A 21,575-nucleotide genomic window follows, 5' to 3' on the forward strand; every position below is an offset into this window, starting at 1 on the left:
CCCAAGTCAAAGAAGCTCTTCGGAATTTATGACATTTCAACAGTCAACAGGTTGTGCTTTTCAAAGGCAAAAAAAATTTCAATGAGTTCTTTCTGTGAATCTTTCAAAGGCAGATTTCACAAAGGCCCACTTATTTGTTGACTTCAGCGAATTTTTCTCTTCATACATCAGAAGAAGGAAAATAATTTGCCAACTTAAATCTTGGTTTTGCAGGAGATGGTATGCAAATAAGTATCAGCTTGCAACATTCAATTATTGTTAACTATAAACATACTTACTGGTTTATCATTTTCTGCTGGCAATTCAAACACACATCTAAGTTTTGAATCCATAAGGTCTTCCGGTTTTGCCTCCTTCCACTAAAACAATTTAAATTCAATAATCAGGATATTATAAAGCTGCTAGAAGAATGATTTTCTTCCTATAACTGACAATTTCAGAAAAATACGCTTAATGAGAAAGCCCTGATGTACATCAAATAAAGAACTTAAGTCTGCTGAGATTTCAATATTTTTAACGTGACAAGATTAAATACACCAGCTCCCCTGAATATTGATTATTCTTCACCAGCCCCAGTCGTGCTGCCTGACTCCTCTGTGTCCACCAGAGCTCCTGTCACCAGGCTGTGAAAAGCACACAGGACAGAGAAGACCACCACTGGACCCAGAGGAGTCTTCTAGCCTGCATCCGGATGGCCTAAGGACATCTGGGCTCTCCTTAAGAAAATACAACTTACTTAGCAGGGCATGTCTTTCTAAGCGGAAGCCCATACTACTTGGAGGTGATTTTAGAACACTGCCAACTACCAGCAGGGCATGGGAATGGGAAGGCCACTCTCTGTGACCCCTACTGTCTGGGCTGAACCCCACTCCCTCAGCCTGCTGGGAGGAACACGTTCCTGACTAAATCCATGTTCTGGGAGGAGGCACTCCTGGCTTACTGCTCCTCGTTTTGGCAGAGGAGAACAGGAATCCCAGATGTTCTGAGAATTATAGAATAAACCAGCACAGCAAGAAGGTGATACAGCAAAAGGAACGAATCCCCCCACCCTGGCCCCAGAACCAAGCAAGAGGCAGAGAGAGCAACAGGTACCAAAAGTCAAAAAAGGGAAATAATCTGTGTCAAGCAAAACAGGAACGCCAAAGTAAGCCATGGTGGGCACAGTCATGGAACAGCATGCCATTCAAGGGATACTGAAGACAGTTTAATTACATGGGGAAAATTCACAGAAAATAAATGGAGAAACTGCAAGCAGTATTTTAAGTCTGTTCCTCTGTGCACACACACACGTGTGTGCACAGATACATGTGCCTGTGCGCGTATCGTGAGAACTTCAGGCAAGGGTCATCTCAGCATGCTAAAAGTCACCGAGTGAAAGACTGCAGGCAGGCAGGAAGTTCAGTGATCTTCGAGGATCTGACTGCTCTGAGTGTCAGAGGTTACCCCTTAACCGCGGGGCAGATGTGCTCTGCACTGGACAGAGGTGGCAGTCACCACCCTAACCAAGTAATCAGACCTGATGTCACCAAAGGAGGGACATGATGCCCACAGGACACTGCCTTGCAAAAAAACCCAAAAATACCGAACCTGAATTTAGTCATGAGGGGATAATTTGATAAATCCAGAATGTGGGACATTCTCCGAGGCACCTGGTCTGGACTGTAAACAGGATGAGTGTGCACCAGTAGAAGAACAACAAAAGGCCATTTCTTGAACTGGGAAATGCCAATATGAGTTTCTCTTTTAAGCACATTACTGAATTAACGTTAAGCCTCTTAGCCATGAGTGACAGGCTACTTAACAGAGCTGAGTCTATGAAAGAACCTGCCCTTGTTACAATGCATTCAGGGATGGTGAAGTTTCATGAAGAGTCAGGGAACTCAGTAAAAAACAAAGTTTAGGACAGAAAAGAAGCAAACGTGGCAAACTGTTAAAAGGTGAATCTTAGTAAAGGTTAGACGAGTAGGCACTACTGTTTTTTCAACTTTCAGTACATCAAAAATATGAAGAATAATATTTTAAAGTAAAGAAAAACCACCAGGCTCTCTCACTAACAGTGGTTGGGTCTAGTATAAAAAACTATGTGACTACAGGTCACATAGTTTTATTCTTGCTTGTTTGTATGTATCTCAGATTTCTAACAAAGTACATTTCATTTTTTAATTGTTATGAACATTATCATGAAAGAAAGTAAAATTCACTTTTATTGTACCCTGAGGCCTGGCCTACAGCAGCACTCAGATAAGACAGCTGCCAGACACTCTGCCTCGTGCTCTACACATAGCACATTTAATCCCACAACAGCCCTGGGAACTAGGTTTTTTCCCCCATTTTACACATGACCAAACCCTCAAGAGAGTTAATGAAAACTGCCCAAGGCCACAATGTTAGTAAAAGGCAGAGTCAGCTTCACACCCAAGACACCCAAGGCCATGCTCTTGCACCAAGCCATGCAGCAAAGCCAAACAGGACACATTCCGGAGTCCACGCTGTGCATCTGCCATACATTCTTTTGCTCACACAGAGTAACATGAAGCGACACACCATGTTCCAGGAAGTGAAGGTAGTGACTGTATCAGTAATGATTTCTATGAGAAGGAATGTGGACACAAAGCCTAAGATTGCTGGTCTCTGTGAAACCTCACTTGTCTGTGAAACTTCTTGTCTGTTTCACTTCTCTGCGAAACCTCAAATGTCTCCTTTACCGCTCACCTCCTGCCCACATGTTACATAAGCATGAAGGTGGTCGGCTATGCTTTTCTAAGACTGAAAGAAATGGCTGTGTGGTCACACAGGGGCCTGAAGGTAGGCTGTTCAAATAAAACTTCGAAAGAGAAAAAAAAAAACCTAGTGTGAATCCTAGCTAACTCGAATTTGTAGGCATTCCTCGGACGACTCCAGTCTCTAAGTTTCAGCTGATGATCTGGAAAGTGGTGAGTATGTTGAGGCAGTCCTGCCCTTCTTTTCCAAACTGTGAGGACTAGACAGTCTGTCCTTCCTGGGCTGTGGATATTAGGGGTCTATCAGTATCCTGTGACTCTCGCTCACAGCACCAGGATGTCTGCTGATTTATTCACAAGTGTAAAAGGCTGGGGGTAGAACTGCCATTATCATCATCTTCTAGAAAAATCAATACAGGGGACTGGCTGTGGTGCTCTGTCCCCATGGCGACCAAAGTCCGTGGACGCTCAAGTCCTTCATATAAGATGCTGCTGCTGCTCGCACTTCACACCCACAGAGCAGAACCCAGAGAAACGGAGGCCCAACCATAACGTATCAATTGCTTATTTTATGAAAATGAAGTCAGCTTATTGTTACCAAAATTAAAAGATGCAGTTGAATATGTATTTAAGGGGAGGGTGTAGAAAAATCGAAGGAATTTGGGGGGGGGGGGGCAGGGATACAACAACAAAAACACAAAGAATGGCACTTACTAGAACCAAGCAGGGGGAAAAAAGCCTAAAGGGTTGAAGGATACTTAATATTCAACTCTCCCCCATCCCTCTAGATTCTGGGGGATCGGGAAGAAGAGGCAGAAAGCGTTTTCTAGAATAAAAATTGCCCTTTTCTGTAGGGGGAGGGAAGGGGGTGAAGGTAGAGAACCCTCAGACCATTCAAGACACAACCCACCAGAACAAGGAACTGCTGAAGGAAACCAGGTAGGAAAGTCAGAAGAGTGTTCTGAAAGTTACATAAAATGTTAAAATCAAAGTTCTAGAAACCCATAAAGGCAGTCAAAGTACCAACCTCCTGAAAAGCACCATTCCCCTTTAAAAACAATTTTGGCATAGTTTGAAATGCATGCACCCACAATTCTGCACCTATTCATTTTTTTTTTTTAATTACTTGGGGGAAAAAAAAAGCATTCAGTACTTACTACTGCTTCCATATCAGAAGTGTCAGTTGGAGCAAACATAGACTGAACCATAAACTTGTGTTTACTTTTCTCATTGGGATCATAATCGAAAGGCTGTAACATCACTGAGAAAGAAAATATTTCATTAGGAGGGTCAGAGCTTGGTTACCGGCAACCATTTGTTACGTTAATACTTGCACTTTGGTGGTAAAGCAGTTCACCAGGATGCTCTTTTCTGAGCCTCATGAAGCCCCTGAAGTGAGCACTTTGAGATGAGCAGCCTCTTCCCCACCCTGCGGGTGTCAGACCTGAGGTCAGGGACGTGAAGGGACCTGCCCGAGGTCAAACAGCAGACAGTGGCAGAGCCAGGACCGGGGCTTAGGACCCAGGTCTTCAGACGCACAGCCCCTGATCTGCCACCACGGCACACCTGACCAAACACCTGCCACAGGCCTTCCATCCAGGTCAACCAGATACAGACACCTGTGCCTGTTCTGCTCAGGGAAGCACCCACCAACGATCTCCTCAAGAACTAAGGACGGTCCACGACATCTTAGGAGTGGTTCAGGCTTCTCTCTGTGCTATTCTCCGTGTCAAGATCGTCATGGTCACACTTCAAATACAATTTTGCTAAGGATGTTAGAGAATTTTCACAACCCACACCCTCACAGCATGGAGAAGACCCCATCAGCTTCCACAACCTTTCTCCCAAGAACCTAGAGGACTCTCCCTTGCAGGCTCCCCGGACCGAGCACATCCACAGAAGGAGGGGCTGTCCTATTCTGGCCAGCCTCCCTAGGACCTACCACCCTACCCTGCTAAATGACAGCTGCTTTACAACACGAGGTTTCCTACAAGGCTCTGAGAAACCACACATCTCGTTGAGCTCCCTGAAACCTAACTTGTTCACACGCAGGGAAAGCCTGCTGTAGCCCTGATGAGCGACGAGCTCCCCGGGACTGAGCGTCCCCCTGGGGCCAGAAGCTGGACTCTGCCCTTTAGCTTTACCATCACTTTAGTTAATCCTTCAGAGGCAGGGAGTGTTGCGGAAGGTATTCTGACGTTTACTTGCAGATGGAAAAACTGAAGCACAAAAAGGTTAGCTAACTTGCCCAATACCATGACGGAGTGGCCTGACTACAGGGTCAATATTCAGGGCCACAAGAGGGCTGAATCTCTGTCCATCCCCACCAGCACCTCCTGTACTGGCCACTCACCAGTGCTTTCCTGCCTTTGAGCTCACTGAGAACTACCTGGGTTCTTAAAGCCTCACAGTCATCCACCCCTGCAGCAGACAACCGGCCCTGCCCTAAGCCTGGTTTATAAAGGAATCCGGGACCAGACAAAGTGAAGGACCTGCTCAAGGTCACCACTCTGGGAAGCAGCAAAACATGCAGTTCAGCACCCCTTCTGCCACACTGGATACTCTGAGACAGGTGGGGTCACATCCCCAGAACCCCCATCACGGATCTTACACGTGATGAGGAGGAGGAACACAAACATCCCTCTCTGTCTTGGAGGTGCACGGGTCCTTTCTCTCTTAGGGACAGAGAAAGTCTATCAATAAAATAATACGTTCAATCTGAGGATCTGATATTCAAAGTGAAACCATCAGCAGAGAGAACAAAAGGTCATTTAAAACAGGCACAGGGCTACTCCACTTGAAATTTTATTCTTGCAGGTGTAAAGGCAAGGCTCTATCCTGGAAAAGCAGTCCTTGCTGGTGGCCTGGGACCTGGGATGGAGACAAGTCTGCTGCTGGCCTCACTGAGCAAGTAGGAGCTCTCCTGGAGCATCGCTACACACTGGGGTTTGACATTGAACCCCAGGGACAAATGGCCAGACTAGCAGGTCAACATCACAGACTTTTATTCTGAAAGCTGAATTTCCATTGCATTTTTTCCACCTCTAAGATTGCAGCAAGGAAGATGTATGTGATAAAGAAGCCACTATCTTCACATGCACTGTGATCCTGCCTGGACAGGGAATGTCAGCTTTACTGGAGTTGGGTCACAGTCTTCCAACTACTATCAGATTAATGTTTATTTAAAAAAATTAAAGTGAATTAGGTTTTGAGAATTTCAGATCTCACCTAGCTATGACAAAATCACGCTCTAGTATTTTTTAGAATGGGAAAGAACTTAGTCTTAGACTGCATTTAGATTTCAGTAGAGCACAGGTCTAGCAGAAACACTGTCTCATCCTGAGGCTCTGCTTTCCCGGCTGTGAATGGGTTCCAGTCCTCCACCATGGAGGCCTCTAAGGCTGAGCCAGGATTATCTGTAAAGATGCCCAGGAGATGAGAGCCATCAGAAGACACTGCTAATTCTCAGAGAAGTTGGCTCTTTAGCTTCAACGACACTGGGTCACACACAAAGAACGGCCGCATCCAGAGACCCTAAGACAACCCCACATAAAGAGCTGTTTCCTCCCACTCTTTTCCCCTTTCCTCCAGAGGTGCAAGCCAGAAAGAAGGGCCTGTGAGTTGCAGGCCCGTCCTACAGTAAACTGACCCTTCCTTTTCATCTCTCCATCTTGTACCATGCTCCTGTCCCCAGTGCCTTCACAATGTCCCCAGAGCAAAAGAAAATAATTCTTACTGGCACCTAGTATGGACCAGGCACCAACGAAGGCATATTTTCCTTAGTTCTCCCATCAGTCTTCACAACAACCAGAAAGATGGTCATGTCTTCCTTTTTTAGATGAGAAGACAGGGCTTAGAAGGGCTAAGCAGTCTTCTTGGGCCCCACGGCCAATATTAACTGATGGACCAGAACTCCACACTGGTTCTGACTTCCACAGCACAGGTTCTCAAAGCATTACTCGCAGACCCCGAGACACTCCCACCCTCATGTCAGGTGGGCCATAAAGTCAAAGCTGGTCCTGATGATACCAAGACATTACATGTCTTTTCCACTGCACTGCTACCCCCAGTAACAGTGGGCACAAAAGCAACAGTGGGTGAACCTGCTGGTGCCTAAGCGTGGACACCGGATGGCAGGCACTGCCACTCACATGCAGTGTGTTTAAAAGGCCATCTCACTTAAGAATATTCTTGATGAAGCAATAAACATCACTCACTTCACTAAATCCCAGCTAATATGGACAGTGCATCTTGGCACTCTGCTCTATGAAAACACACATCAGGCATCTCTGCTGCCCTGGGAAAAGCACCTGCATAACCGTTCTGGGTTATCAGCTAAACTGGACACTTTCTCATGGAACCACTGACAGAAAAACTATGGTCATTCACACCTGGGTATATGGCAGATATTTTCCTAAAAATTAATGAAGTGAACCGGTCACTGTAAGGAAAACAATTTGTAGCTGCTGTTGGTGATAAAAGCCAGGCTTTCAAAAAAACTTAGAATCTTGGGAAACCTCTCTCAGCCACCAAGTGCTTCAGTCTCCCCAGTGAGATCAGTAAGGAGAGTAACAAATGTACGTTTTTGATACTGGATAATGAAATCTGTCAACAGCTGGAAGGTCTGTGTAACTCAGCTGGCATAATACTACCAAAGCCATCAAGTGCAAGGGAAAGTGCAATGCATCTTGGTGAAACAAAGTTCAAATGGTTTACTAATATGGTCTCAAAGTCTACACTGTACTGACGAACTTGAAGAAAAGTGTTGCTCGGCAAGTTCTGGCATAGTATCAAAGAAGAATACCTACAATTACAATACATATCAGTGGTAAAGGTGGTTTTACTTCATATACATTCACCGAAACAACACACTGTAACAGAGAGAAATGCAAAAGCAACAGAGAATCCAGCCTGTCTTCTATTAAGCCATAAATTAAGGAAACTTGCAAAACGTATCAAATAATGCCATTTTTTGAAAAGTCATCTTTCACTAAAAATGTGTGAATTGTATTTATTAAAGTTATGAAAGAATTAATACTTTAAAAATTTCTCAGTTTAATTTGCAATACGACAAATATTGATACAACCCACACACCAAAAAAAAAAAAAAAAAAAGCTTTTTTGGTCTTTAATTTCTAAGCATATACAAAAGAGGCCCTGAGACCAAAAGGTCTGAGTACCATTATTCTACATCAGGGTGCCTCTCAGGCCCCTCTAGGAGGAAAATTATCTGGTTGCTAATTCAAGTGAAGGCATTGGTGGCTTCCTACAGTCCCCTCTTGGGAGAATGTGCCATTTAAAAGAAAAAGCAGTTCACACAAACCAAGTTTCAAGCCCCATGTGCACACACCTGTCCCTGAGAGGAGGAGACTGGGGCACCCCGTGCTCGGCTAACCAAACCACCTTGCCATAGCCTGCTCCCCTCTGCAGGTGCTGCCATCTTGATACCCCTGCCACCCTCAGAACTCACAGATGTCATCAGCCCAACTCCAGGCCTAGACTGCACTGCCTGCCAAGTCGCCATGTGCAGAGTTAGAAGGACCTCAAGAAGACAAGAACTTACACGGAGACCTCCAAGCTCACGAGAACGCAAGCACACAAAGAAGTGGGTACTGGTGGCAACTAATCTACCTCACAGGAGCACTGGAGACAGTGGGGGGTTGGGGGGTGGGGGGTGGTCAAATACCCTCTGTAAAAGGCAGGGACTCAAAACATAGAAGCACAGATGCCCAGTGCACCCTTAAGGCTGGGGAGGAGAGAGCTTCCAACTGAGTGAAAACGGTGACCACTGGTGACCTTCAGGAAGCACAGGGTGTGAGACTGGTGCTTGGCCCCTCCCTCTCTGCAGCGACGCTCCCTCCGCCTAGACCAGCAGGTGGAAAACAAGGCATTTGCCACCTACCAGCCCTCCTTTTCTGTGGGCTCCCCAATCAGTGAGCAAGAGTGAGGAGGGCAAGTGGCACCCAGACTTCCTGAAACTTCATGAAGGCTCCTGGGCTTCAGCATCTGCATCGTATTGCCCCCAACTCATGCCCAAAAGGCTGTATTTCTCAGCCGCTATCATCTCATGTCAAGTTCAATTTGCTATACCCTATTAGCTGGAACTTTACGAGAACATGACAGAATAAATGTTATTAATCGTTTGTTCTCTCAGCTCCATACATGCAAATTGTGACAGAAATTATGTACTTTTTTCCATGACAGGCTATAAAAGAGCTTCCCATTAACTTATTTCACTTGAATTCCAGAGACACTGATGATAAAACCCTCTTAAATGAACCATCTATCCTACTCTTTAAAATGTATCGCTGATACTACATTAAAAAGAAGCCCGTTACCAGGAGACGGCCTGGAGACCAGGTCACCACTCACCAGCATTAATGCTTTGTGACACATTGTCAGCTGAATGCAGTTGTAAAAGTGGGATCCTGATAGAAAAGGGCCTTTCATAAAACACTGGATCAATAAGATCAGACTTTCTTCAGAAGATATGCAGAATACACACTACTTAACACACACAAGCGCACACACCTCGGAGAAGTGACTTGATTAAATGCTGCATAAAAGCTTTTGAGAACCCGGGCAAGTCACAGATCACTTTCATCTCCATTATAATGGCAACGGAGCAAATGAACAAAAGCTTAACAGGCACCTTGGCAACTGCTTTATTATTATTTTTTCATCTCAGAATTTTATCTTTGACGTGCCTCTCTCCTGTTCACAGGACCATCTCAGTGCAGGCCTCCTCCAACATCCAAGTTTCTCCTCCCAGACCTCCTACCTCCTCCCAGTTTCTCTCAGACAAGTTCTCTGCAGAGCCCCCATAACCCACGTATTCCATCCCCCCCAAGCACCCGGCTCTCCAGCTCGATAGTCCTCAAACGAAAAAACCCCCTTCCCAAGTAAGAGGTCATCAGTCCACGCCCATAGTCTCGCTTTCAGAGTGTCCTGATGTGATCCAACAACTGGTCGCGCTGCTGGCCCAACAGGCGTGCACAGGGCACCGGCCACGCCCACACCCCCGGTGCTCTCCACGGCTCCTCCCACCACGTTGGCCTTGGGTGGCTGGCTCCCCCCACAGTCCACGGGCCCTACTCCCATCCCAGTACGCCACACTTCTCAGGCTTTCTCTGACTCTGAACCTTCTACTGGTCTGACTCTGTCACTAGGGGGTCTCCAACTTCAGCTTGCAGCAGACGTACCTGGAATGTGCATTAAAACACAGCTGGCAGGGTCCCACCTCCAGTTTCTGATTGCACAGGTCTGGGGTGGGGTGACCTGTTCCCAGCTGTTGCTGGTCCAGGAACCACGCCTGGAGAAGGTGGGCTGAAAGCACCCCTTGAAGGCCGTCTCACCCTCTCGTCCTTCCTGGGGATTTACTCTGTCAGCGGACACCACCCACACAGAGCTCTCCCACAGGCTCACCTTTCCCACACTCCACTCTTCATCTCGTGGTTTAAGACAGTGGTTTCTAAACTTCTTATCACCACTGTCCTCTCACATCTCTTCACTTTATGCCTCTGTCAAACTGTCCTCTACCAAACTGCATTTACAACATCATAATGAAGTCACTGTTCCACTTCTTGGGAAACTGATCAGAAACAAACCAGAACTCTGCCAACAGCTTAGAATAACCAGTGCTACCACAATGAAGTGACAGAATTCTAGCCTAAAGCAAAGGACTCAGACATTTTAGTTAGACTAGGTGCCCTCATCAGGAATAAATTTATTGTTTCCTTCAGGATACTCAAAATGTTGAAAACAAGACTAATTTCCTGGACTTCTGCCTATTCAGGGACCCATGGATGGAACTATGAGTCTAGTGGGTAATTAATCTTATCTACTTATAAATTAGTTGACGTGGAATTGTCCTTGCATTCTCTAAAGGATCTTCCAGTTCAGCATAGATCATCTTAGATAACAAACTCCTCAGAGTCTGATTATTTGTGCAGTGTTCACAGCACAAATGTACCCCAATACTGCTAGAAATGAGGTGCATCATATACACGCCTAAGAACATGGCTCACTCACTCTCCTTCATAAATATCTTTTAAAATGCACATCTATTTTCAAAATTCCAACACACTTTCCTATCTCCATTAATGCTTTGTTGTAGAATCCCACATAGCCTTTACTGAGTCCTCTCATGTTCTGATTATCAACTCACATTACATCTGTCTTAATATGAACCACACACCAGGGCCACTGTGCAGGGAGAAAGGTTTGTCCTGAGGCTGGGGTTAATTTCAGACCCCTGTTATCTCTCCCATACTTGTCCTCTGGAGTGTTCCTGTCCAGGCCTTCACTGTGGCCACCTCTCACAGCTCTTCCCTTTCATTCTGGCTTGTGATGGGCTGGACATCGCAACAGGTTAATAGAGAGTCTAAAGTAAGAGTATAAACAGGAGAGTTAAGGTTAGAAGCCCACGTGTATCAGTGTGCAGGGAGCTGCCATCAATGAAGGAACATGACTTTTGGCTGCTCCCAAGTTGTGCTTGGTTTCTGCTCCTTGGCCACACTGTAACAGCTGACATTACTTTCGTCTAAGTGAGGTGGACTGAATGTACTTGGATAAACCCTCTTGACCATGATCTTTTAAAATGGAAAGACTAAGTAAACTGTGTTAAACTCATAAAAAGTGAAACATGGGATTCTTCTTAAGAAACTTAAAAATTATAGTAATCTTTTAAAGAAACCATTAAAAGCACAATTAAGCTAAATTTTTATTGGTAATCTACCCCCCTCTTTTTAAAAAAACCAGAATCTCAACTGGGGAAAAAGATTAAAGACATCTTGTAAGTATGACTCTGAGTTGTTCTTATCTGAGAGTAGTAAGCCTGATTCATGAAAACCATCTATAACAAGGTTTCGCTTATCAGAGACTTCCAAAACAGACGATCACACGAAGAATGATGCTGTTAAGATGCCCGAAGCCCCCAAATACAGCTCCCGCTATCAGCACTTAACAGACGGATGCCTGACTTCCTTCTCTAAGGGCAGTGGGCTTAGACTCTGGTGCTAATCACATAAAAGCTGCTGCCCAAGGTTGGCTGGTCCAGGGCAAGCGGGCTGCTCCACTAAACTGAGTCAGCAAAATCTTAGGAGGATTAATTATCAATTGCGATCCTACCCAATTACATTAATTGACCAGTGATTCCATCCAAGAAGAGCTGCTAATATTCATTCTCTGTCCTCAGGATTTTACTGGAAGAACTCTGTGCTTTAAATGTGATTGAAGTGAGTGCTGAAAGGGGCTATATGTCAGGAATGAACATTGTTCCTGAATTCTTTGAATTTAAAATACAGATTCAGACACCAGAAGATTTGTGTCTGTCTTTAATCCACTTTTGATTCCCAGGGTACACTTAGTAAAGTGTATCTGTACCTACATACTGGTATCTTTAACAACTCTTTCCAAGGCCCAACCCGCCAAACAGATATTTTGCATTTCTAATTTGCTTGGTACATAGGCAACCAATGTGCATAATTGAACTGCAAATGGAAGCGCGCTTGCTACTTTAGTGAAATTAGAATTCAGTGAAGGTTATAAAAATATTAAACTTAATATCATATTACAGGAAGCGTAAGTATTTTTGATGGGCCCATAATTTTACCACTTCACCTGCTGTATCTGCTGGCAAACATGGTTTGGAATATTAATGGAAAACTCCCTCGTTATTAAACAGCAGTATTAAAAAAAAAAAAACCTACAACCACTAACAGCTTACCACAAAGACATTTTCAGAAATTATCTACCTTAAAAATATTTCCCCACCAGACAGTTCAGAAAACAGATTTAATTTTGTAAAGCTAGAACAAATGGAGAGACCCCCCACCGCTTCAAACAATTCATTAATTCAAAAAGTTCTATTTTCCTTGCATTTAAAATCTCTGGGGGAAAAAATCCAATCTCCTCTTCTCCAATCTCCATTTAAGTGTGCCTATTTTGCTGAGGTTCAGATTTGAATAATTCAAAACCATCTCTAGTAGATGGTGTGTATCAAAGAGCAAGGGGCCAAAACCATGGCATTGTGGGCCAATTAATGCAAACACAAAGCACCCAGCACCCTCCCACCCACTGCAATGCCTCATCCAGCAGACAAGACCCTGACGGGGCAATCAGAAAGAGATGAAAGGAGGACCTATCCTTATCTAAAGGGCAAAGAGAAGGACTCACTCAAAGACTTGGGTGACTAGACCCCACCCACAACAGCCCGCTGGGAAGTCCATAAGTTTCCAGCTATGGCACTTAAAGCTCAGTTCATACCGGTTTCCAATTGTAACTTCACCATCTGAGTTTATAACACGGGGATTTGTTCCATTTAAGGACCCCAGTACGAGACAGAAAGTGCCACTTTCTGAAGAAAATAAAACAGGTCAGAGCCGAGATTTTTGACGCAGAATGCGAGGTCCCGAGTATCAAACTAAGCTGACAGTGGAGAAAAGGTTCACAGGGTACATCTTGGAAGACATCAGACAGCTAGAACGTCTCAGTCCCCCATAAAAACCCAACCTGCAAGCCTTCAAAACCGCAGTCTCTCTGGCCAGCTCCAGATACCATCCTCCTCCTCCTCTTTCTCTCCCTGCTTGCTCCCCTTCTCTAAGAATGATTTATAACCTTTCCTAATAGCTATTAGGGTTTTCAGAAATGGGGAAAGAACAACTTCCCTGTACAGTATGTTGCGACAGTCTGTGTAGACAGGGCAACACTGCTAGCTATTTTTGGTTGACCTGATGACCTCCTTTTCATATTTGAAAATCTACTAGTGACTTATCGCATAAAGAAGAAAAAGAAAAAATTTTTGAATTAGAATTAGAAAAATTCCTTAAATTAGTTAAATACATCAAACTGATGTTATTTCTAAAAATGCAATTCAGATATATGTACAACCCACCTTCAACAGAAACCAGCCAGTCTTTGTCGAAGTTAGTCAAAGAAAATGCAACCCCACTCTTGTACCACACTAACAGTTAAAATTCTGCAGCACTAGTAAAACACTTTGTGACATGAATACTATTCCCTCCATCTTGCAAATGAGAAAACTAGAATCTTCAGAGGTTAGTTTTGGCCAAAGACCGGCCAGCAGGCTCAACAGCAGAGCTTGGGTTTCCTCCGAGGTTTCTGCACCCAGGTCTACTCATCTCTGAGTAGAGTGGGTGCAATCCAGCTCAGCCATGCGTGCCCACAGAAGGGAAGCTGGCCTGAACCCTCTGCACTGCCCCCCGCTGGCATCCTCCTCCTCTTCCTGAGGAGAGGCTCTCAGCTGAAGGAACCCCGAACTCCACGTTTTCACCTAGATGGCATCACCTGGCTGTATTGTAAGAGAACCCTTGAAAAAGTACAATGCTTTCTGCCCCAATACAAAGCTGTCTAATAAACAATACAGTGGCACCTCAGCACAGAAAACCCCAGCAAGCAGAGGCTGGCCTCCTTTGCTGACAGGTGAAGCTGTCCCGGAAAGGCAACGAAATCAGGCTTCACCCAGGTGCACCTCAAGCACTGAGGCCAATGCACACCAAATAAAAACAAAGGAGCCCTTTCTCACGTGTAAGCATCATCTTGTCTCATTAGAAGGAAGGCCTGCAAACACAGGACATTTTGTTATTCAACTGCTTTTCCCCCCAAGTACATGATACTCTGAGAGCCAAGGTATTTTGTTCTATATTTATTTGTAAGCGGGGCCATCCCCTGACACTGCTGAGGCAGTTGTTGTTGTTCAGTCACTAAGTCATACCTGACTCTGCAACCCCATGAACTGCAGCACGCCAGGCTTCCCTGTCCTTCACCATCTCCTGGAATTTGCTCAAATTCATGTCCACTGATGCCATCCGACCATCTCGTCCTCTGTCGTCCCCTTCTCCTCCTGCCCTCAATCTTTCCCAGCATCAGGGTCTTTTCCAATGAGTCAGCTCTTCACATCAGGTGGCCAAAGTATTGGAGTTGCAGCATCAGTCCTTCTAGCGAATATTCAGGGTCAATTTCCTTTAAGATTGACTGGTGTGACCTCCTTGCTGAGGCAGTTGGTGTCACCAAAGAGCCACTGGATCAGGACAGACACCTGGCTTCCACTACCAGCTCTGCCATCATCATCACGTGCCTCTGATTACCCAACCCCCCCACCCCCTGAACCTTTCCTTCTTATCTGCAAAAGGAAGGCCACAACCACAAAATCTTGGTCTTCCTTAGCAGACAATCATAAATCAAAACAAATGCCCAGGGTTAGTTATTACTTTAAAAACCACTCCTCTGATGGGGGAGGAGTGAGTCTTTCTGAAAGACATACACTTCTGCTCATCCATTCATATTTAATATCAGAAGGCACACCTACACTGTACATCTGCCTGTTGAGACTATTTTATATTCAGAAAACGACGCTGCTGCCCCAAAGTTATTGTGAAAAGTGGGTAAGTCTCATCTACTGACAACCGTGCTTAAATATGTCATGGGCAACGAAATCAAGAGGTAAAAAAGAAGTCAACTTTAAAAAGGGAATAAAAAACATCAATTGCCCTTGATTTCAACAGAAAAACACAAACCACATGAATCCAAGGAATGCTGAAATGCCAATATCCTGGGTCCCCCTCCCTGACCAGTGAGCTACAGTGCAGAAGGTTTGGGGACCAGAGCCAGACAAGCAGGATCTACATCTTGGTTTTGTCACCGGCCAGCTTCGTGAGCCTATGGCCACCGGAGTCATTCTGGTACAACAGGGTAACAACAATACATTCCACGCTGGGCAGATAACAGAAATTACATGAGATAATACGGGTGCAGACCCAGCACAGAGATCCTCAACAAATGTTGGCTCCCACCCTCCTGATTCCTCCTGGATAATAACCTGATTCGAGAGTCCGAATCAGGTCTTGCAGCCTCAGAGAGAAATACACAGGGGGACAGCCAGTGTGGGTGCACCCTAATGAGAGAACCCAGAGGATGCAGGGAACAAGAGTCTGCAGAAATCATGAGATAATGAAACACCTTGTATCTTTCCAAAGAGGTGAGTCATTTTCTTTCAGGTGTCAAATGAATAGCCAAATGTATCACAATCAAAATTCGTCAGGAAAAAAGTCAGCCAGATACCCATTTCAAATGAGGAGTAGCTTCTAATGATGCCTCAGAGGCCCTGGTGACAGTCTCCTGATACTTGAAGGATTAACACACACTCCCCCACACCTCCTCCACAAATACAAAAGGCACTGCTGAATCCAGAAGTCCTAATGAGCTCAAAGTTTATTTCATTTCTAAAATACATTTAAACTCAAACCCATCGCTTACATCTCCTTAATTCTGAAATCCAATTCTCAGTTTGGGCACTCTACCAGCATCTTTTCAAAAGTTGGACTCTGGAAAATAAATGCACTCTCAGACAGAAGGGGGGAAAAACCCATCAGACATGCACAAAACTTGCACCCTTGAATACATTCCAATTTCCTCAGCCTTCATCTCCCTTAGCTTTTCACAATCAGTAAAGTGCAGTTACCAATCATTGGAAATGACATGAGCTTAATGTCAGAAATCATTTAGCTTAAATAAGAAAATAACTCCATTTAGCTTTCTCCCACAAAGTAAAATTAAGTTTGTTTAGCCTTTTTTTAATTTATTGCCAAAGGGCAGATTTAATTTCAAGGGAGTGAAAACCCAACTCATTCTCAAGTAAAGTCTGATGTTACCACTTTAATTTTGCTCTAACTATTGAGGCACAAAGGCTGTAAGCATTAAACTAAAGAGGCATTAATTATGGAAAAACAATAGGTGAGTGGGACCCACCGAGCTTTTTAATCAGAGGGTAGGGAGCTGGGGGGAGATGCCTACCATCTTCCTTTGCTATACTGTAAACACAAGCTTGAAGAGATCCCACTGAGTCTAGGGAGCCTTTTCAGCCCACCCTTTAGGCCTTCATTCTCAAGAACTTACCAGATACGTTAATCGAGGCCCCTGCATCAATGATCCCACTGTTGGGCCTCACGCAGTACCTACGTGGTGCTGTGGTCTTCACTTTAAAACACACATTTCGATCTGTCGGGTTGCCAAGCTTCAGGTTGGTGGTGACAACATCGGTGAAAGGACCTGCAGAATGAGACAGGGACTGGTTGGGGATCCCATGAGGACCATGCGGAGGAAAGACTGATTTATGGTATGGGGTCAGGACGGATGTGGAACGTGGTTGACTCATGATCATTTCATCATGACACACAGGAGAGATGGGCTGAGGCCAACACACTAACAGTGACAGCTAAAATCCACCACGGTCTCGCCATACCACCAGGCACCTGGGCTAGTGAGCATTCCAGCAGACAGGGTCTCCCTGATACCTCACAACTTTACTGCCAGACAAGAACACTGAGGCTTGGGAGAACATACCACTTGCCTAAAATTTTCATGGTAGTTAGTGGTAGCGAGGGTCTGCAACCAGGCAGCCTGAGTCCAAGGCCAGCTCTTAACCTATGCTGAACACTGATTCCCACAGTAACCAAATGAAATCTAACACAGAGAAGGTAAAGGACTAGACTTGGGTCCAAAATGATGATCAAAGGCAGCAGATTCAAGAAAGACTTCGAGGTGTTAGTGGTCTGTAAACATAACCCCCCAACACACAATACAGTGATGCTACAGCAAGGTCAGAGTCCTGCAGGGCAGCCCACACCTAAAATAGCGCGTTCACTTTTAACTACCCAGGGTATTGGAAGATTGAAACAAAGCTCAGTGCCCTAAGGGTATTTTTTATTATTATTTATTCATTTTCTACTTTATTAGATTTTTTTAATTAAAAAAGTAAAACATGCTTCTTAAAACAAGCCAAACAATAAAAGATGTATAAAGAGGAAGTTAATAAGCTTTCCCCTGTCCCTTGAGGTAACTAATATTAACACTGTGGGAGATCCATCCGCATCATCTATGCTTACACAAACTGTACATACATACAGGAGTGTGTGAGTGTGTGTGTGTGTGTGTCAGGGGGAGGGGGGGTAACAAAAATGAAATCATACTACTCACAGTACTCTGAAACTTCCCTGAAACCTGACCCGTAAGGTTTACAAAGGAGTCAGGTGGGAGGGTTGAACTATAATGTCTCTTAGGTCCTTTTCAACCCCTTTTCAAATTTACATCTTTTCATTGTGTACAGCAACGGTGTCTTTGTGCATCTTCCAGGCAAGCTCTTTACTCCTATCTTTATGTTCACAGGGAATTCAGAGATAGGGTGGGGAGGTATATGTGGCCCTGTGCTCACAAACTAGGAAATACATACATTTGGTTCATCTGCTCCATAAGAAGATCCTCAACAAAGATATTTACATCTGTGCCTCGAACATTTTTCAATGAGACTCTGAGCTTCTGAGGACAAGAATGATACCGTACCAGTTTTCACATCTCCGACACAGTGCCTGGGATCTAGTAAAGGGATGGGGGCAGGGGGTAAGAGATGGAGATTGACTGACTGAGAGTCCTTCACCAAGGAGGAAACCACCTCATGGATTACCACCAGCAAAATTAAAATCTCAGGCTGCTTTCTCGCCTCTGGAGGTACTCTGGGTATGAAAAATCAATCTGATATGGGCTTAACAAATATAAATTAAGAAATCAATAACGGTGAAAAGAAAGAAAGGAAAAGAGACTCAATTCCAAAATAAAATAAACTACAGCCAGTTCTGCTAGAAAGCTTATTTTGAAAATGTGAATCTGTTTCAATGTGATTGATGTGCATATTAGAGGGACAATCTGAGCATAAAATGAATTTCACATTTGCTTATGTGTGATTTTGTCTGCAAGTAACGCTAAGTGATCACAGAAAACAACATCCAGCTGAACTGAATGGCACACAGATACAGAAAACACAGCTTCACACATCTCCATCACCACCAGCTAAGCGGGCTCACCCTGTGGCCCTCGCAAACTGTACCTCTTCCAACGACCACTTCCACAGGCAAATGTCAGTTTTTCATGGTAAAGTATCATATTTATTGCAGTATTTATCTATTTCTGAGCCATTTAATGTGTGCTAAACTGCGCTTCTGCTTATATTAGGTTCCCATTTTTATGTCTCTGACCAACAAAGCTTTTGAGTGTTACGCACCTAACCTTGTTCCTTCCTCTTAAGTCTCAGTCTTTTGTGCTATTTTGTATAGGATGGCGATTTTTAGGACTGCATATATCATATTGTAGCAGGAACTACCATACTACTGGATTATCTATAGTTTTGTAGTTATTTATACCAAAAGCTACTTTCATTCTTTGAGCAATGACACCTTCAAGAATGAAATGGCTAGGGAATTTCCCAGTGGTTCAGTGGTTAAGACTCCAGACTTTCACTGCCGAGGGTGATAGTTCAATCCCTGGTTGGGGAACTAAGACCCTACAAGCCATGTGGCAAGTTAAAAAAAAAAAGTGAAATGCCTAATAACAATTTCTCCATTTGCTTACCTTTCCCATAAGCCCTGCCTTTGACCCTCTGGCAGCCAAACTGGAAGCCACAAGAGCAGGGCATTCTCCAGGTCCAATTGTGGCTAGACATGGGGTGTTCTGTCTCACCTACTGACTCCACCACACAAAGCCTCTCCCTACAAGCTACGTCACCCCCTTACTGAGGGTGGGCACCCTGTGGCTCCAGGGGATTTGCAGCTACAGTGAGGGAAAGCCAGATGCTGACCACGCTTCATCCTTGTATCAAGTTGTTGGGAGGGAGAAACAGGACACTTGGTGCTGAAGGCAGCACCTTTATGCCCGACTATTCAGGGCCCCACCCCTTTCTAATCCCCAACACACGCAGCCTGGCTCAGAACGAAGATGGAGGAAGTTTTCTCCCAGTAAGTCTCTTTGCTTGAAATGGTATCACTTCAGCAATGGTTAAAAAACAAACAAACACAACTCTGGTTTCCTGGAGTCAAAGAAAGCGATTAAACAAGCACACAAACATAGCTCAGACCTACACGGGCATGATCACCATGTACATGCATTCTCTGTCCCTCACATAAAAAGGGCCCACTACAAGAACTCCACATAACCATAGCTCCAGCTCTACAGGCGCCACATTACTTGGGGGGAAAGGAGAAGAAAACAGATTTTAAAAATGTAGACATCTGAAAAAAGGTGAGCTTTCAAATACAAAGCCTATGGGGGAACAGTACTCTCACTGATGATCTGAATCTGATTCATAATCCACCAGGCCTTAAAGCTTTCTAGATACAAGGTGAAATCTGTTCAACAAAATTCTGCTTCAAGAACATGGAAGCATCTTCAGGTAAGAATGCCAAGAATTCATAAGCGCCCACAAATCCACATCCACTACCCCACCCCGCCAAAAAACAGCATTTTCTAAGGTGGTTTGAAGTGTACTAAGCAGAAAACAGGGATTTGGCGAGATTTCACTGTGATGAAATTAAGAATACTCATTTCCAACTCAGTTTCTCCTGTCCCTTCCTCCTCCTGCTGCCTCATTAATCGGAGTCACGGATAAGTTTAAGTGCATTTACCCTTTGCAATGACCTTTTCTTCTAGGTAGTCCACAAAAATAAAGCAAATTTAACTGCGGACACTAATCTGCTTCTGGAAACTCCATTGGTTAACCTATTACACAGCAATTTAAATAATATTTTAACCTATATGATTCACTTACAAGGTAGTTTATTAAAAAACAAACATTATTTGTAATAAATAAGCAGAATAAATATCCCAGATTTCTCCCTCAACACTCAGTCCTAAACCTTTAAGTATTAGAGACTTATTGGGCTTACGTAGAGCTTTTTTTTTTAATCTAGAGGAAACAATACTAAAAATATATGCAAGTGAACAACATCACTGATAAAACAGCAAAGTCTAATGTGAAAAAATCAAGACATTCTGTAAAAATGTCTTCAATCCACACTCCGGACAATTCAACAATTTTATTGAAAACAAATTCTATTTGATTTCAGTAATTACAAGAAATAAACTATGTTAGTGTTCTCCTTTTCTCCTGTATTAATGAATTAGAATACACAAAAATCCCAATAAAAATGATGTAAGAGCTTGTGAGCATCATTCAGATTTTTACTACTTTCCTTTCATAAAACTGCCATTTCCATTAAAGCATTATGTAAAAATGGGATTTTACTATACCAACATGGGTGTTTATCTCCAATGAACGTAAACACTGCTTACATAGTAGAGTCAATTTTATAAATGAAATATTCAAAAACTAGACTTTCTTCTTTGAAGAGATGAAAAAACGATTGTTATCTCTAGAACTGCAGCACATTCATTTAATCAGTTTTCTTTCTAATCTTCTAGTCTTTCAACAGTTATGCAGATATTTTAAGAACATCTAAAATGTGAAATAGGAGGTCCCCCAAAATGAAACAACATGAGTTTGAGAGAAATTAGGAATATTCCTTAAAGTTCTAATTTTTTTTCTTTTCAGCCATTTGAATAATGTTCTTTATGCCCTACATTATGCATATTCATCTGTGAAAATGCTTGTGAGTTTGATAGATGCTCATGAATAGCATTAACTAACTTGAATTCAAATTCCGTAACATGCTTTAGAATGTATTAAGATAAAACTAAGCACAGTATAAACCATTTCCTCACTCAGGTTCAGCTTATTGTCATTTGAAAGTGTATATTTTAAGATACGAAGAAGATCTAGAATTGTCCTGTCTTAGAAAGTAAATAATAGAATGTCAGCAGAAATATGCATAGCATTAAAAGTAAAAGCAGATGACACAGCATACAGCACGCTTGGGACTGGTGCATGGGGATGACCCAGAGAGATGTTATGGGGAGGGAGGTGGGAGGGGGGTTCATGTTTGGGAACGCATGTAAGAATTAAAGATTAAAAAAATAAATAAAATAAAATAAAAAGTAAAAGCAGAAACAGTG

General features: G+C 43.7%; 1 protein-coding gene across 1 annotated transcript in view; it reads right to left on the reverse strand.

The window, feature by feature from the left end:
- The window catches only part of VAPB (VAMP associated protein B and C), a 47,285-nt gene that overhangs the window by 5,452 nt on the left and 20,258 nt on the right, over nucleotides 1–21,575 (reverse strand). The window contains exons 2-4 of the mRNA XM_069548221.1: nucleotides 16,635–16,787; nucleotides 3,878–3,981; nucleotides 279–359 (exon numbers count right to left, since the gene is read on the reverse strand). Coding sequence (XP_069404322.1) covers nucleotides 279–359; nucleotides 3,878–3,981; nucleotides 16,635–16,787 — 338 coding nt within the window. The remainder of the gene's footprint in view (nucleotides 1–278; nucleotides 360–3,877; nucleotides 3,982–16,634; nucleotides 16,788–21,575) is intronic.

This window comes from Ovis canadensis, chromosome 13 (assembly GCF_042477335.2).
Source record: "Ovis canadensis isolate MfBH-ARS-UI-01 breed Bighorn chromosome 13, ARS-UI_OviCan_v2, whole genome shotgun sequence".
Lineage (NCBI taxonomy): Eukaryota > Metazoa > Chordata > Mammalia > Artiodactyla > Bovidae > Ovis > Ovis canadensis.